This window comes from Muntiacus reevesi, chromosome 2, assembly GCF_963930625.1.
Source record: "Muntiacus reevesi chromosome 2, mMunRee1.1, whole genome shotgun sequence".
NCBI lineage: Eukaryota > Metazoa > Chordata > Mammalia > Artiodactyla > Cervidae > Muntiacus > Muntiacus reevesi.
The window spans coordinates 194,623,617-194,638,881 of record NC_089250.1 but is presented as its reverse complement, the minus strand read 5'-3'; the positions used below and the strand labels follow the sequence as shown (position 1 = coordinate 194,638,881).

The 15,265-nt window shown below is 45.0% G+C and overlaps 1 protein-coding gene across 1 annotated transcript in view; it reads right to left on the bottom strand.

Annotated features, from left to right (window-relative positions):
• XYLT1 (xylosyltransferase 1) overlaps positions 1-15,265 on the bottom strand; it is a 343,548-nt gene that overhangs the window by 32,066 nt on the left and 296,217 nt on the right. The window contains exons 7-8 of the mRNA XM_065924410.1: positions 3,769-3,985; positions 343-519 (exon numbers count right to left, since the gene is read on the bottom strand). Of these exons, the coding sequence (XP_065780482.1) occupies positions 343-519; positions 3,769-3,985 (394 nt within the window). The remainder of the gene's footprint in view (positions 1-342; positions 520-3,768; positions 3,986-15,265) is intronic.

The window sequence follows — 15,265 nt, the reverse complement described above, 5'->3', positions numbered from 1 at the left end:
GTACAGCCTTTGAAAACAGATATGTTGGGCTATGTGACCTTGCATAAAGTTTTTGATCTCTCTCTACCTCAGTTTCCCTATCTCTAAAATGGAACAATAATTGTCTCTGTGTCTATCTTCTAAGGCTATTGTGGGGTTAATGAGTCAATATGGGCCAAGCGGTTAGAAGGTCCCTTGCATGGTGTTAGTGATCAGTAAGTGCTCGCTATTGTGGATGTTGTTATGATTATCATCAACAGCCGGGGCTGGAGTGTGTGGGATGTGATGACCTGCAGGGCTGCCTTGGACACCTGCAGATGCTGGCTGGAAGGCAAGGGCAGGTGGGCTGGGTGGGCAGCTCACCTGGAAGCGGTGGAAATCCTGTGGCTTGAAGTCGTTGGGGGAGCAGCCGCACCAGTCCACGATGTGCTTGTACTGGCACTTGCAGCCTAGCTTGCGGTTCCAGTTGGTGATGCGCAGGTTGTTGTCTACCATGGTGTCACAGTGGGGGCTGTTCTCCAGGACTGTGTGGAAGAAGGACTGCGGGGGAGAGAAGGGCCTGGCTTGAGACCTCACCCGGCCTCCTTCAAATGGGCTGGGGTGGGGGTCCTTCCCAGGGGCCACCTGACAGTGAAGGGACTCTATTGCAGACTCAGTTGTTCTCTCTGCAAATGGTCCCATTCAGGCCAAGCCAGAGCACCCTGGAAGTTTTGTCCGGAGTGACATTCTGCTTAGCAGTTACTGCTCTGAGTGTTTCTCTAAGACGCCTCTCCCCAGAAGCCTAGAAGCTGATATCAAGCATCTCTTATGACCCAGTACATCCTCTGTCTGTTCAGCAGAGAGGAAAAAGTCCCTTAAGGGCTTCCCTGGCAGCTCATCTGGTAGAGAGTCCACCTGCAATGCAGGAGACCTGGTTCAATTTCTGGGTTGGGAAGATCCACCAGAGAAGGGATAGGCTACCTACTCCAATATTCTTGGGCTTCCCTGGTGGCTCAGATGGTAAAGAGTCTGCCTGCAATGCAGGAGACCTGGGTTTGATCCCTGGGTTGGGAAGATCCCTTGGAGGAGGGCATGGCAACCCACTCCAGTATTCTTGCCTGGAGAATCCCCATGGACAGAGGAGCCTGGCGGGCTAGTCCACGGGGTCGCAAAGAGTCAGACATGACTGAGCGAGTAAGCACAGCACAAGGTACATCAACACATGAGGACCAGAGGAAGTCATTGGGACAATTTTCTAGAAAACCCTGGGCCAAAGGACTCTTGATTTTACAAATGGCTAGACCTGAAACCAAAGGGATTCAGTCTGAGATATCTTGGAACAAAGACTGAGGCCCTGGAATTTCACTCCTGGGAGAGGGAGGCCAGAATCATGGACGCCCTCCTGCCCCAGTCACAGACAACACAGGGAGGAAAGGAGGTCGGGTGTGCTGGGGCGTCCCGCTGTCCATGGTGCTGAACCAGACACCATAATTTCCCCCTATTCCTGAGACTCTTGGCCAACCTCTCCTAGGAATCTCGAGAAAAAGGGAATGTTGAGAGTGAAAAGAGAGACATATGTTTGGAGCTGCTGAAAGAGAGAGAGATGGGGAGAGAAAGACACACACTGACTTCTATGTGGACGCTGTTTTATAACAACCTCAGATACCAAGGTGATATGCTTTCCCCTGCTCTCTGCTTCCTAGGGGAAACTATTGGGGAATACGTGTCTGCCTGTTGGCAAACTCATGGCACATCCTTCAGATTTCTTCTAAAATCATCCCCTAGAGGTGGTTTGGGAAAAGGGCAGGGCAGAAATGCTGGGATGGAGGAGGTGGGATCAAATAGAGACATTGGAATGTAAAGTGCCTGGGTGCACTGGGGGGTAGGGGGTCGGGTGGGTGGGATAGAGAGAGCCAGCATTGGGATGCATGCCTTGATTAAATCAAACAAAGTCCAAAACAGTCTCTTCTCAATGGCTGAGTGGATAAAATGAGGCTCTATCCACACCACCCAGCTGACCTTCTTGTGATGCTAAATGACATGTCTGTGAACCTGCGTTTTAAGCTTGAATTGTCTAAAAGTCCAAACAGGCATATATTCTCCATCAAGCAGTGGGGTAGGTACCCGATTATCAATTGTCCTGTGTCCTTTTATAATGATACAGAAAAGATAATGGATGAGGAGGTTATTGGAATTGAGAGAAAAAGTGATTTTCACTGAAATAGGATTAAAAGCTGATGACTTAACATGTATACAGAATAGCAAAACCTGACCCAGTGATGACAAGCCCATCATCCCTTAGGAGTTATGTCAGCAGTCAGCCCTACTCAGAGCTTGGCCCTGCCCCAGATGTTGGTGAGGGATGTGGAAACCATCAAATGAGATGCATTGTCTTGTTTGACCTAAAAACACAGAACCTGAGTGGCCCAGAGATGGGGCAGAGCCAGGACTGGTGGGCCATTGATGGGCCATTGATGGGAGGTGTCGCAGGCTCAATAGAAACCGAGCAAGCTCTGGAGTTTTCTGAAGTTAGAGATTAGGGTGAAAGTGAACTAGATGTCAGGGAACTAATCTAGAATCTCTCTGCCCAGGTCTGATAAGAAGGCTGCTGGCTGTTGTCAGGAGCAACAGCGTAGCACCGAGTCCCTGCCCATTTCCAGATGGGGCTGGGGCTGTTTCAGAATAGCCTGCACTCTTATACACAGGACTTTCTGAAATAGACTGAATGGTTGCATACCCACTAAATTCATAGGTTGAAATCCTAACCCCCATGTGATGGTGTTAGGAGGTAGGGCCTTTGGGAAGTGATTGTCATGAGGGTGGGGTCTGCACAAATGGATTAGTGCCCTTCCCTCACCCCTTCTGCCATGTGACAATGAGACCTGTCAATAAGCAGTTTGCAACCCAGAAGAGAGCGATCACCTGACCACCCTGGCAACTTGACCTATGACTTCTAGCCTCCAAAACTATAAGAAGTACCGTCATTCTATTGCATCTTCTTCTGGCACCCTGAAATAAGACAGTTTACCATCCTGAGGTCTGAGAAGTGGTGACAGACTTCTGAGAGCTTTTCAAATAGTTGCAAAAGCCAACAAGAAATGTTGAGTCCTAAGCATTTGGCCACAATGGCTGTCAATGCAGGACGTAGAGCAAACCCAACAGTAGCCCTGGTTTGGCAATCACTGGAATTTCTGGTGTGACTGATGAGGCCAAAACTACTGTTTGTCAGGGAAGGACAGAATACTGTTCAAAGTTAGAAAAGGAATTTTTGGTGTGGAAAAGTTGTTACAGGATTGGTGACTGTGGAGGAGCTGTAAAAAGTCAGTATGGGTGTCTCCAAAGAAGCCAGCATATACAGTTGTGTAGGTTATGCACTGCACAACTCTGTGGGTACCATCGGCATTGTAGGTATGACAGCTTTGCAATTTTTTCAATAGCAATTTTCTAGAAAATGGCAATAAAGTTGTTCTAAAAAAAACATTGTGATGATTTTATGACTGATGGGAGCCACGTGTCTTGAGCAAGAACTGCCTTTTTTACTTTACACTTTTAAAGACACTGTATGCATTGCTGTTGGCAGCATTGTGCATCTATTCCATACAATGACCTCCATCCAGACTGGATGGGACCAGGGGCTCTACTGTGAGAATAAGGTCCCTGACAGCCGGTATAGTTCCCCATCTTCCTCTGGATGTTTGGAGAACAATGTATTGATGCCTATGTAGCTTCACCAAAAATTCAGCATCCACTTTGCTCCAAAGGCTAGAGCATGACCCTACCTTTCTCAGGGATTTTTCCCCAGATACTCACCTCGGCAGGCAGCAGAGTATAGGAGTAGAATTGCTTCATTTTGGTCACCAGATCGTCAGTGGAGAACGTCACATACTCTACAAATTTCCGGTTTAGCAGGAACCAGTCTGAGCCCCCATCCACAGCAATGCCCTCTGGGATCCGCCGGTCCCCCAGGCGCCACATGTGGGCGTCACACTCCAGGAAGAGCCGGTCCAGGCCCTGTTTCCGGATGAATCTGCACAAGACAAAATAGTGTTTAGCCATGAAAGAGCTCAACCCAGTGTCCAAAAGAAACGGTCAAAACTACCGTCTGTCAGGGAATGTCTTGGCCATAAAGCCATTTTTTGAGCACTTACTACATGCTCAATGCTGAGCTGGGGGTTCTGTGTGTAGCTTCTCATTTGATCTTCACAAGTGAGGCTGGTCTCTGTAACCCTATGCTGCTGCTGCTGCTGCTGCTGCTAAGTCGCTTCAGTCGTGGCCGACTCTGTGCGACCCCATAGACGGTGGCCCACCAGGCTCCCCCGTCCCTGGGATTCTCTAGGCAAGAACACTGGAGTGGGTTGCCATTTCCTTCTCCAATGCATGGAAGTGAAAAGTGAAAGTGAAGTCACTCAGTCGTGTCCGACTCTTAGCGACCCCATGGACTGCAGTCCATCAGGCTCCTCTGTCCATGGGATTCTCCAGGCAAGAGTACTGGAGTGGGGTGCCATTGCTTTCTCCAGTAACCCTATGAGGCAGGTACTATTATTATGCCCATTTTACAGATTAAGACACTGAGGCTTAAGGAGCTTAGGACACTTGCTTGCCCAGCATAGTTAGATGGCAATGATCATCTGCTACATCTGCTTCCTCTTTAGAGAACTTCTGAAATCACCATTTCATGCCACAGATGTGTTAGAATTTGGTGAATACAGCTATTGACCCTCATCTCAGAACAATGCTTTTATTTTTAAATTTATTCTTTAAAATTAATTGATCAGTAAACTAAGCATATTTACTTACAATACAGTGTTAGTTTCAGGCATATAGCAAAGTGATTTAGTAACACACACACACATACATATATACACACACACACACATACATATATTTCAGATTCTTTTCCTTTATAGGCTACTGAAAGATATTGAATATAGTTTCCTGTGCTATACAGTAAATCTTTGTTGTTCATCTATTTTACATATAACTATCTGTTAATCCTATACTCTTAAATTTATCCCATTGCAGAATAAATCTTTTAAATGCAACAAAAATACACAGGGTCACAAAATATTTCCATAAATACCAAAGTGATGGCATAGTAATTCACATGATTCTTGATTCACACACTATATAGAGGATTGCAAAATATTTTTAAAAACACCAAATTTATGATAATTACATATGCTTTCTTTTTAACACATTTAATAACAAGATCTTACAGTAGGTCTAAACACTATTGTAATTTTGAAGAAGAAGTGAGCATAAATGATATTTAGACATGGAGGCATCAACTATAATGTGATTTGAAAATACATGATTCCTAGGACTTCTCTGGCAGTCCAGTGGTTAGGACTCTGAGTTTACAATGCAAGGGTCACAAGTTCAATCACTTGTTGGGGACACAACAGGGAGAATGGACAAGAAAAAAGGAACTATATGATTCCAATAGCAACTGCTAATACTATAATGGTTTGTTATCCTACATTTAGCTGGATTTCAAGTAGAGTTTAGTGAAAATTAAGATCATTTTCTTCCTGGGCTTCCCTGATGGTCCAGTGGTAAAGAATCTGCCTGCCAATACAGGAGACACGGGTTCAATCCCTGATCTGGGAAGATCCCACATGTCGTGGAGCAACTAAACCTGTGCCCCACAACTACTGAGCTTGTGCTCGAGAGCCTGGGAGCCGCAGCTACTGAGCCCACAGGTGCAACTACTGAAGCCTGTGCACCGCCAACTAGAGAGCAGCCCCCACTCATTGAAACTAGAGAAAAGCCCACGGAGCAAAAAAGACCCAGCACGGTAAAAAAAAAAAATAATTTTCTTCCTATTCAAAGTCACAGACCCCTACATTCTATTCATGAACCTCAGATTAATAACTCCTCCTCTAGGATACACGCACGCACACACACACACACAGGATTCTGTGAGGCAGGCAAGGCAAAATCGGCATTCCCTAATTTACAGACACAGAAATCAAAGGTCAAAGAGCTTGTCAGGTGGATGGAGCTGTTGGGAGGGTGGGCAGAGCTAGGGCCAAGACTTCTGGCCCAAACTCTCAGTTCATTTTCGCTTAGCATTAATTTCACACCTACTAGGTGCCAGGCATGGGCTGGCCCTGGTGGAAGGCAAGGAGAAGCAGAGATGATCCCTGCCGCTCAGGAGCTGGTTGTCTTCTTGGGAGCTTATAATTTACAAGTTTTCTGACTCAGGGATCTTGCTGCTCTTCCAGCTCATACAACATAAAATCAACCATTGAAAAGCATACAATTCAACAGCACTAGTTCATCTGCAATCGTCATCTTTACCTAGTTTCAAAATAGTTCATCACCCTCAAAGGAAACCCCCATCCTCATCAGCAGTTACTTCCTATTCCCCTTCCCTCCAGATCCTGGCCATCCATCTATGGATTTACCTATTCTGGATATTTCGTAGAGATGGAATCACACAAGATATGGCTTCTTCCACCTATCATCATGTTTTCAAGGTTCCTTCACATTGTAGGACTTTCCTGATGGCTCAGACAGTAAAGCATCTGCCTATAATATAGGAGACCTGGGTTCGATTCCTAGGTCAGGAAGATCTCCTGGAGAAGGAAATGGCAACCCACTCCAGTACTCTTGTCTGGAAAATCCCATGGACGGAGGAGCATGGTGGGCTACCGTCCATGGGGCTGCAAAGAGTCCATGACTGAGCGACTTCACTTTGGTTCTTTTCGTTCACATTGCAGCGCATATTGGTACTTCATTTCCTTCTGTCTGTCTGCCCAGCATCCATTCCTTGCTTCTGTGGGAACCATGCCTTGATTATATTTTGGACATTCACTCACCCTCAACTCTCAGCTCACTTAGTTTGCCTCACCCCCAGCACCAGGGGTGGGGACACGACACGGCTTGATCAACCAGAGTATACCACCTGCTGGGCTGCCATAATTGCTTCAGGGATGGGAGCACAACTCAAGCTGAGTCTGCGACTGGGTTCTGGACTTTTGCCGAAAAAACTAGGAAGGAAGGCTTTTCTTGGGGATTTTTGTCTGGAAGAATGTAAGTTGAGGGTTGCAGGCAGCCCTCTTGTCACCATGTGTATAGAGGTTGTCTGGTCATGGAGGTATCACAGAAACACAGAGAGAAAAGAGAGAGAGAAGAGATAGACACAGACAAAGCTTCAGTGCCTTTGCTTGAGACCCTGGATCTTGCTGTCCCTGACTCACCCTGAGACTTGTTAGTAATGCGCTTAAGGCATTTTGGAATAGGCTTCTGTCATTTGCAATGGAAAAAGTTCGGACTAATACATTCCTTAATGATTTCACCTTTATCACTATCACTCCTATGATGGGTGCAAATGTTCTTAGCCTCCAGGTAGAGCAGGTAGCCATGGCTGCGGCACATTAGTGCCACTTTTCCACTAGGCCAGGCTGCATCCCCCATTGCATCTCTACAGGTTTTTGTGTCTCCATGACAGATCTCACCTCTGTCTTCACATTAGAGTTGCCTGTCTCCTCTGAGACAGATGCTACACTCAATAGAACTGACCCAAGCTTCCTCCTTTCTGCCTACCTTACAGGTTCTGGAACACTGCAGGGCAGCAGCAGAGTATAGCAGCTGGAGATGGTCCCACCCTGCTGGCCACGCTCAATTCTAGAAAGAATCTCTCCCACTGAGCCTCCCACAAATCCACTGCCTGAAACCTCACTGATAAACCCTCACCCATAGCACTTTCTTCTGCACAAAGAGAGGACCTGCCCCCAGACATTGGTCACTCACTGAGCACAATGGTGTAATAGATTTATTCGTAGGAAAACTTGATGCTAGTGTAATAAAAATGGTGATTACAGTGATGCTGGTGGTGAACAGACTTAATTCTGTTAAAATGTGCTTTTCATCTCATCACAACATGACTCTACCAGTAACCAGCTGGGTGAGTTTGGAAAATAATGACCTTGACTAACTTCCCCCATGGGAAGCTGACAAAGTTGAGCTAGGTCTAGGTTGTAAAATTAAATGCCTACAGGGATCAGACAAATAATGTAAGTGTGTGAGGTGGGCTGAGTATAAGATAACAGGGTAGGTAGAATCAGCAAAGATGTAGAGAATGCATTTTCTAAAAGAATTTCAAACCCCTTAAAAAAATTTCTGGATAAATAAGACATACCCCTAGGCTGAATCCAGCCCACAGACCACCAGTTGTAATAATGATGAGTTAGGTAGTCTCCAAGGTACTGTTTAGGCTGGATGATTCACAAGCTAGCATCAAGATTGCTGGGAGAACTATCAACAACCTCAGTTATGCAGATGATACCACTCTAATGGCATAATATGAAGAGGAACTGAAGGGCTTCTTATTGAAGGCGAAAGAGGAGAGTGAAAAAGCTGGCTTAAAATCCAACATTCAAAAAACTAAGATCATGGCATCTAGTCCCATCACTTTATGGCAAACAGATGGGAAAAAGTGGAAACAGTGACAGATTTTATTTTCTTGAGCTCCAAAATCACTGCTGACTCTTGCTCCTTGGAAGGAAAGCTATGACAAACCTAGATAGCATATTAAAAAGCAGAGACATCACTTACTGACAAAGGTCCCTACAGTCAAAGCTATGGTTTTTTCAGTAGTCATCTACAGAAGAGAGAGTTGGACCATAAGGAAAGCTGAGCGCTGAAGAATTAATGCTTTCAAAATGTGGCACTGGAGAAGACTCTTGAGAGTCCCTTGGACAGCAAGGAGATCAAACCAATCAATCCTAAAGGAAATCAACCTTGAATATTCATTGGAAGGACTGCTGCTGAAGCTCCAGTACTTTGGCCACCTGATGCGAAGAGCAGACTCATTGGAAAAGACCCTGATGCTGGAAAAGATCGAGGGCAAGAGAAGAAGGGGGGTGACAGAGGATGAGAAGGTTGGATGGCATCACCGACTTGATGGACATGAGTTTGAGCAAGCCCCGGGAGTTGGTGATGGACAGGGAAGCCTGGCGTGCTGCAGTTCATGGGATCACAAAGAGTCGGATACAACTTAGTGACTGAACAATAACAAGGGACTTCCCAGCTGTGACATTCTTAAGTCACTTTTACACGGAGGAAGAGGGTGTGGGGTAAGCACTAGACTGATATATGGGAGACCAGAGGAGGCTGAGAACTTTTCTGATGACACAGGGCAGATGCCAACCAGAAGACCCAGGTTTCCAGTGTCCCTGGCCCTGACCTTTCCCTAACATTTTCTTTCTAAGTGTAAAATTCACTATCCTTAGCAAAGCCACATTCTCTTTGGGGAGTGACCTGGCAAAGGGTTTTCAATACACTCACAATGGAACTTACTGACACCAAACTTGGCTATAACTGATTCACTGAAGGAAGCCACTGAGGCAGGGAAAAGAAAATCCATCTAATTGGCTGGTGCCAATTAGATGATAATGCCTGGTGGGTACACTTAACTGTGCTTAAACCTTTAAATTTTAGATACTTTATCAAAACGTACATGGTAATCAAGACAACTGAGGGAAAGAGAGAGAGAGAAGAAATACAGGTGGGACGACACACAAAGTTTTTCTTGCCATGGACCAGTTTTTAAATTTCATGTTCCATTAGATTGGATAACAGCATCATCTTGCAATTTTAATGTGATGTCCCAGACTGCAATATCCAAATACAATATTTATGCAGTAATCTCCAAAATAAAATATTTATGGGGTTTGGGAGGTTGACTGCTGTACTTACTGCCTTCAAAAACCGATAAGCTGCAAAAGCATGCTTTAGTTAATTATGAGGAAATAGAGATCACAGATTGCCCAGGTCTCAGAAAAGTTCCTGGGTTGAAAGGGGCTACTGGGAACTTAGGTCTGGACTGAGAGAAGGTGGAAGAAGGCCCAGAGTGTGGGAATCCAGCAGGCAAAAAGAATCAAGCTCTTTAGGCAGTGGTTTTGCTTTTTATTCCCCCATGGGGATTTACCGTAATTTGAAAAGGTAAAGGCTGGAAACCAAAGTAAGTTTGTGAACACCTGGGTGAGTCTTTCATCAATGTTGGCCCACCAGGAAAAGGTGCACGGCTTGCCCACCTGAGGGATGGAGGGAAGATGTGCAGCAACAGGCCCATTACACAGAAGATGGCCAATGATGCTGTCCTCCCTTTAGTTTTGTTTCCAGGTGACCTAGTTACCAGGGAAACCGAGGGTCAACAGGAGATATCATGGAAGAGCAGACATGACGAGGATCTGGTACCAGTGCTGTCCCTGCACTCACCAAGGTGTGGGGCTGACTCACCCTCTCTGAATGCCACTTGCCTCACCTATAGGATGAGCCCATGACACCTGTTCCGACGAGCTCCCAAAGCAGCTGCAAAAGTGTGATGGGTGATATTTACAAAATTCCTTGCAAAGTGTTTAGTAAGACTCCACCCAAACAACGGGCTGACCCAATCACCAGTTCCTTTTTCCATAGACATGACACCCCTCCCCAAGCCTCATTTGGTATTTTATTTTTCTCCATAGCACTTTTCACTTTCTAATACAATGCACAAGGTATCTATTTCATTTATTGCCTTTTCTACTACTGGATGTAAGCCCCAAGAGGACAGAAATGTTTGTTGTTTTTTCCTGAACTTTTTATTTTCTTTGGGGGTACAGCCTATTAATAATGTTGTGATAGTTTCAGGTGAGCAGTGAAGAGGTTTAGCCCCACACATGCGTGTATCCATTCTCCCCAAACTCCCCTCCCATCTGACACATAACACAAAGCAGTGTGTACATGACCATCCCAAACTCCCTAGCTATCCTTTCCCCATTTCTGTCTCTTTTTGATCACTGTGGTATCCCTAGTGCCTAGAGCAGTGTCTAGCATACAGCATGTGCGCAATAAATATCTGTTGAGTGAATGAAAAAAGGAGAGAGTAACATCCACATCTGTCAGGCAATCAGGACGTAGCTGCTGTTGGTTAACCAGGTATCAAAATTTTCTAACACACATCTGACAGGTGAAGGAACTGAGTCACAGGAAGGTTAAGTAATTTCTCCAAAGTCACACAGCGATCAGGTCAGGGCTTGAATTCAGGTCTGGATGAATCTAATGCAAGTGCTTAACTACTTTCCCATTCATCATCCCAATAAGCTGGGGTCCCTCCAAAAGGACTCAAAACAAGGATCTGAGAACTTGTTCTTCCTCAAAAAGGCAGTGCCCAGAAATGAGTGAATCAAGAGAAAGTGGCTCATTACTGGTTGGAAGAGGCTTCTTGCCAGACCTCACAAGGAACTTCTGTCTTCAGAACAGGTTACTTGAGGGCAAACATGAGATAGCTTACATTTTGGTTTTACCTCCTGGGCTCCAGGGAATGGTTTGTCTTCCTGAGATTTGACTCTACTGCCACAATATGGGACAAAGTCATAGCTAAATATGATTCTACTGGGATATCACAAGGACCAATTGAGCATCAGAGTTAATCAGATGGAGGGGGCCAGGGGTTCTGAATCTCCCCCACGGGAGAAAAAGTTAGCTGAGAAAGTAATCTGTAGCCCTTGAAAATGGCCCCAGAAAAGACAGACACTAAAGAAATCTCTCAATTCAGTTAATTCCCTAGCTACAATCTCGGCATATTCATCAACTGTGGAATTATTCCAGAACTGTCTTGTCGTATAATGAATTCTGAAAGGAAGAACTCTGCCCCTCAGATTTTTACAGCATGTTTGAGCAAGAAGAAATCTCAGCAATTAGCTAATATAACTAATTCTATAGATAAAAGTCCCCAGCACACTGAGGCCCAGAGAGGATGTATGAGCCAAGGTCATCCAAAGTCACAGCCTATAAAATTACTTCTTCTCTTCTCCTGTCCAGTGATACGTCACTGAACCCAGATTACTCTTTAGTATAAGTACAACCTAAGCATTTCAGTTTAAACACAAAGTCATGGAGCAAAGCATGAGAACACAGTGTCTGAAGTCAGCCAGCTATGTGAAGGGCCCACACAAAATAGCCACATTACACAGTGGTCAAACCTGGGTCTGTGGAGCCAGAATATTTGGTACAAGTCCTGGATCTGCCATTAACCTTGGGTGACCTGAATATGAGACACCTCAGCTTCTTATGTGGAAACTGTGATCATCATAATACCTGTATCACAGAGTTTAAATGAGATTATATTTTATATGGAGAGGGCTTAGCATACTGCTCAGCACTTAGCAAGTGCTTGGTCTGTCTAGTCAAAGCAATGGCTTTTCCAGTAGTCATGTATGGATGTGAGAGCTGGTATATAAAGAAAGCTGAGCGCCAAAGAATTGATGCTTTTGAACTATGGTGATGAAGAAGACTCTTGTGGGTCCCTTGGACTGCAAGGAGATCAAACCAGTCAATCCTAAAGGAAACCAGCCCTGAATATTCACTGGAAGGACTGATGCTGAAGCTGAAGCTCCAATACTTTGGCCACCTGAGCGAAGAACTGACTCATTGGAAAAGACCCTGATGCTGGGAAACATTAAAGATGGGAGGAGAAGGGAATGGCAGAGGATGAGATGGTTGGATGGCATCACCGACTCGATGGACATGAGTTTGAGTGAACTCTGGGAGTTGGTGATGGACAGGGAGGCCTGGCCTGCTGCAGCCCATGGGGTCACAAAGAGTTGGACACAACTGAATAAATGTTCATCAAGATACTTAACATTTTCCATCATCAAGCTGGAAAATTAAAACTTCTATCGCTCCTCTTCTCTATTCTAGGACTTTGTAGACAGGCATGTGTAGGGCACTTCAGGGCTAAGGAGAAGAAACCCTTTATGTTCTGAAAAGCAATGTCATTTCAGCACCAAGGACAGAAGCTTAGCGCCTCCACAGTGAATCTCCTGTGATAGCCACAGTTGTGGGGGCAGATGTGACAAGCATCACCAGCACCCTGACTTCTGTCTGAGAGCCACAAATACGAAACCCTCCCATCTTTCCAAGGCACAAGTCAGTGAGGATTCAGGTCATTAAGCTCCTAGTTTGGCATAAGGGATCCATAAGGGATCTGCTGGCCATTTCTCACATGCTAGTGTGGGTTAAGCCCCTTCCTGACCTGGGCTGGAGTCAGCTGTCAGTCCCTACTCTGCAGTAGTTGGAAGAGCAAAAGAGCTTGGGTCATTTGCTCATTCAGCAGCTCTCCAAGTCTATGTGCTGAGAATATGGTTGAAAGGAGATGGACATGAGCCCTGTCCTTCTCTCTCTTCTAGAATGAGAGGGAAAAACAATAATATTTATCATTTATTGAGCACTCACTACTTTCTAAGTCCTATTCCTTGCACTTAATATATATTCTCTCATTTAGCCTTCATCACAATCCTATGAGAATTCATTTTACAAGTGAAGGAACAAAGATACAGAGAGGTTAAGTAATTTTCCCAAGGCTACACACTTGGTCAGTGGTAAGGGAGGGATTCAAACCTAGCAGTCAGGCTCTGGATTCCACACTCTTCATCAGAAGGCTGTAAAACTGCTCTAATAAATAAGTAAGTAGTCATAAAGAGCTACAAAATACATGAACATATAATTAGACATTTGTGATAAGTGTTATACAGGAAAACAGAGTGCGATGACAGAAAATAAAGAGACAGGGACCTAATTAGTGAAGATTGTTGGGGAAGATTTTGCTGAGGAGGCAACACAGACAAGAAGGATGAGAAGGAATCAGTCATCTGAAGAGCTGTGGGAAAGAGCTTTATAGGAGACAGAAACAGCGTGTGCAGGAGCCCAAATGAGTGAAGAGAAGCTAAAGTGGTGGGAGTGAGAGCTACTGGGAGAAGCTGAGCTTCACCACCTCACATCAGAGGAGGCGAGCCACAGGAGAGGCAGGTCTGATCTGAGTGGTGGAAGGAACGTGTCATCTATAAGAACATGTGGCTTGAACGTGGCCAGAAACTCCACGATGAATATACTTAGGGAATCAGTATAGCACAGTGGCTCGGAGTCTAGACCCTGGAACCAGGCCACCTGCGTTCAAGCCTGTTTCCCCATTTCCAAGCTGTATGTTGTTTAATCTCTCTAGCCTCAGTGTTCCCATGTAGAAAATGGGCACAATAATAACTGTACTTATATCATGGGATTGTTATGAGAATTGAAAGAATTAATATCTATAAGGCATTTAGGACAGTCTTTGGCACACAGTAAACCCTATATTACATACATTTTGGGTGAAGAAAGTTGACTTGAGTTTCACATTCAGGAATGAAAGAAAAATCAGCCTAAGCAGAAATGCATAGTCAGGGACCCAAATCCTGGAACCAAGAACCCCAGGTTGCGTGGCCCATGCTCTTTACAGCGCTCAGGGCCCGAATCAGCTTGTGCCTCTGAGAGTCTAAAGGCCCACTGAGGACCAATTGATTTTCCCTATTTTAAATTTCACACAAATTTAAAAACAATATCTACTGCATTACATTCTAATTATAAAAGTAATGTAGGCCTCCCTAGGCATGGAACACAACATAAAGCAAAAAAGGAAATGAAAAAACATACTCTTTATCTCAGAGATGACACTGCACAAACTTTTCTTCTAGTCTATGTTCTAACTTCGACATGTATTGTTTCGAAAAAAGAAAAGTTCTAAAGTTGACCTCCAAACCTATGAGGAGGCCGACAGAGCTGTGTACACAGCTTTGCGTGGGTGCCTGTGTGATGCTAAGCTTTATTTTGACATGGCTGCCATAACTGGATTAAATAAAGTGAACATGCAAACAGTGATAAACTCACCAGTTGGGTTTAAGAAAAGAGAGAGGGGAATGCAATCTGCTTTCCCCATTGGAGATGAGATATTAATTATCTCCTCCCATCAATCATGGTGCTACAAGACAGATGGGGAGAGAGTTCTTCTCCTGATAAGCAAGTTGGCACCAACAGGCCTCCTGAAAGCAGATTTGCTTGGAGGAGGTTCCTGGCCAGGCTCTCGATGGATTTGCCAACTTTTGGTTAAACAGTTGCCTGTTTATACATCAAGGGAGCTTTGGGCCTGAAGATTAGTTCAATGTCAGAGAGAAGAGCTGGCGAATCTGCTCAGCTGCCATTCCGATGCCAGCAGGGGACCACCGCTTCTAGCAGGTGGATCCCAGACCTGGGAACAGGAAGAAACTTGTTTATGCCACTTGTGACCTGAGGGCTGGGACCCCTCCTAGCTTCCTTCTGGTCTAGGCTTCTTACATTTGAATGCTAGTTGTCTCTCTAAGAATTGTAACAAGTGTTTCTAAAATGTTAATCATGTGGACACACATCATCTTCAAGGTTTTTCCAGCACTGTCCCCATCGCCACCACCATCATCACCACTGTCATCAACTAAATATGCATAACTAACTATTCCAAGAGCTTATCCAC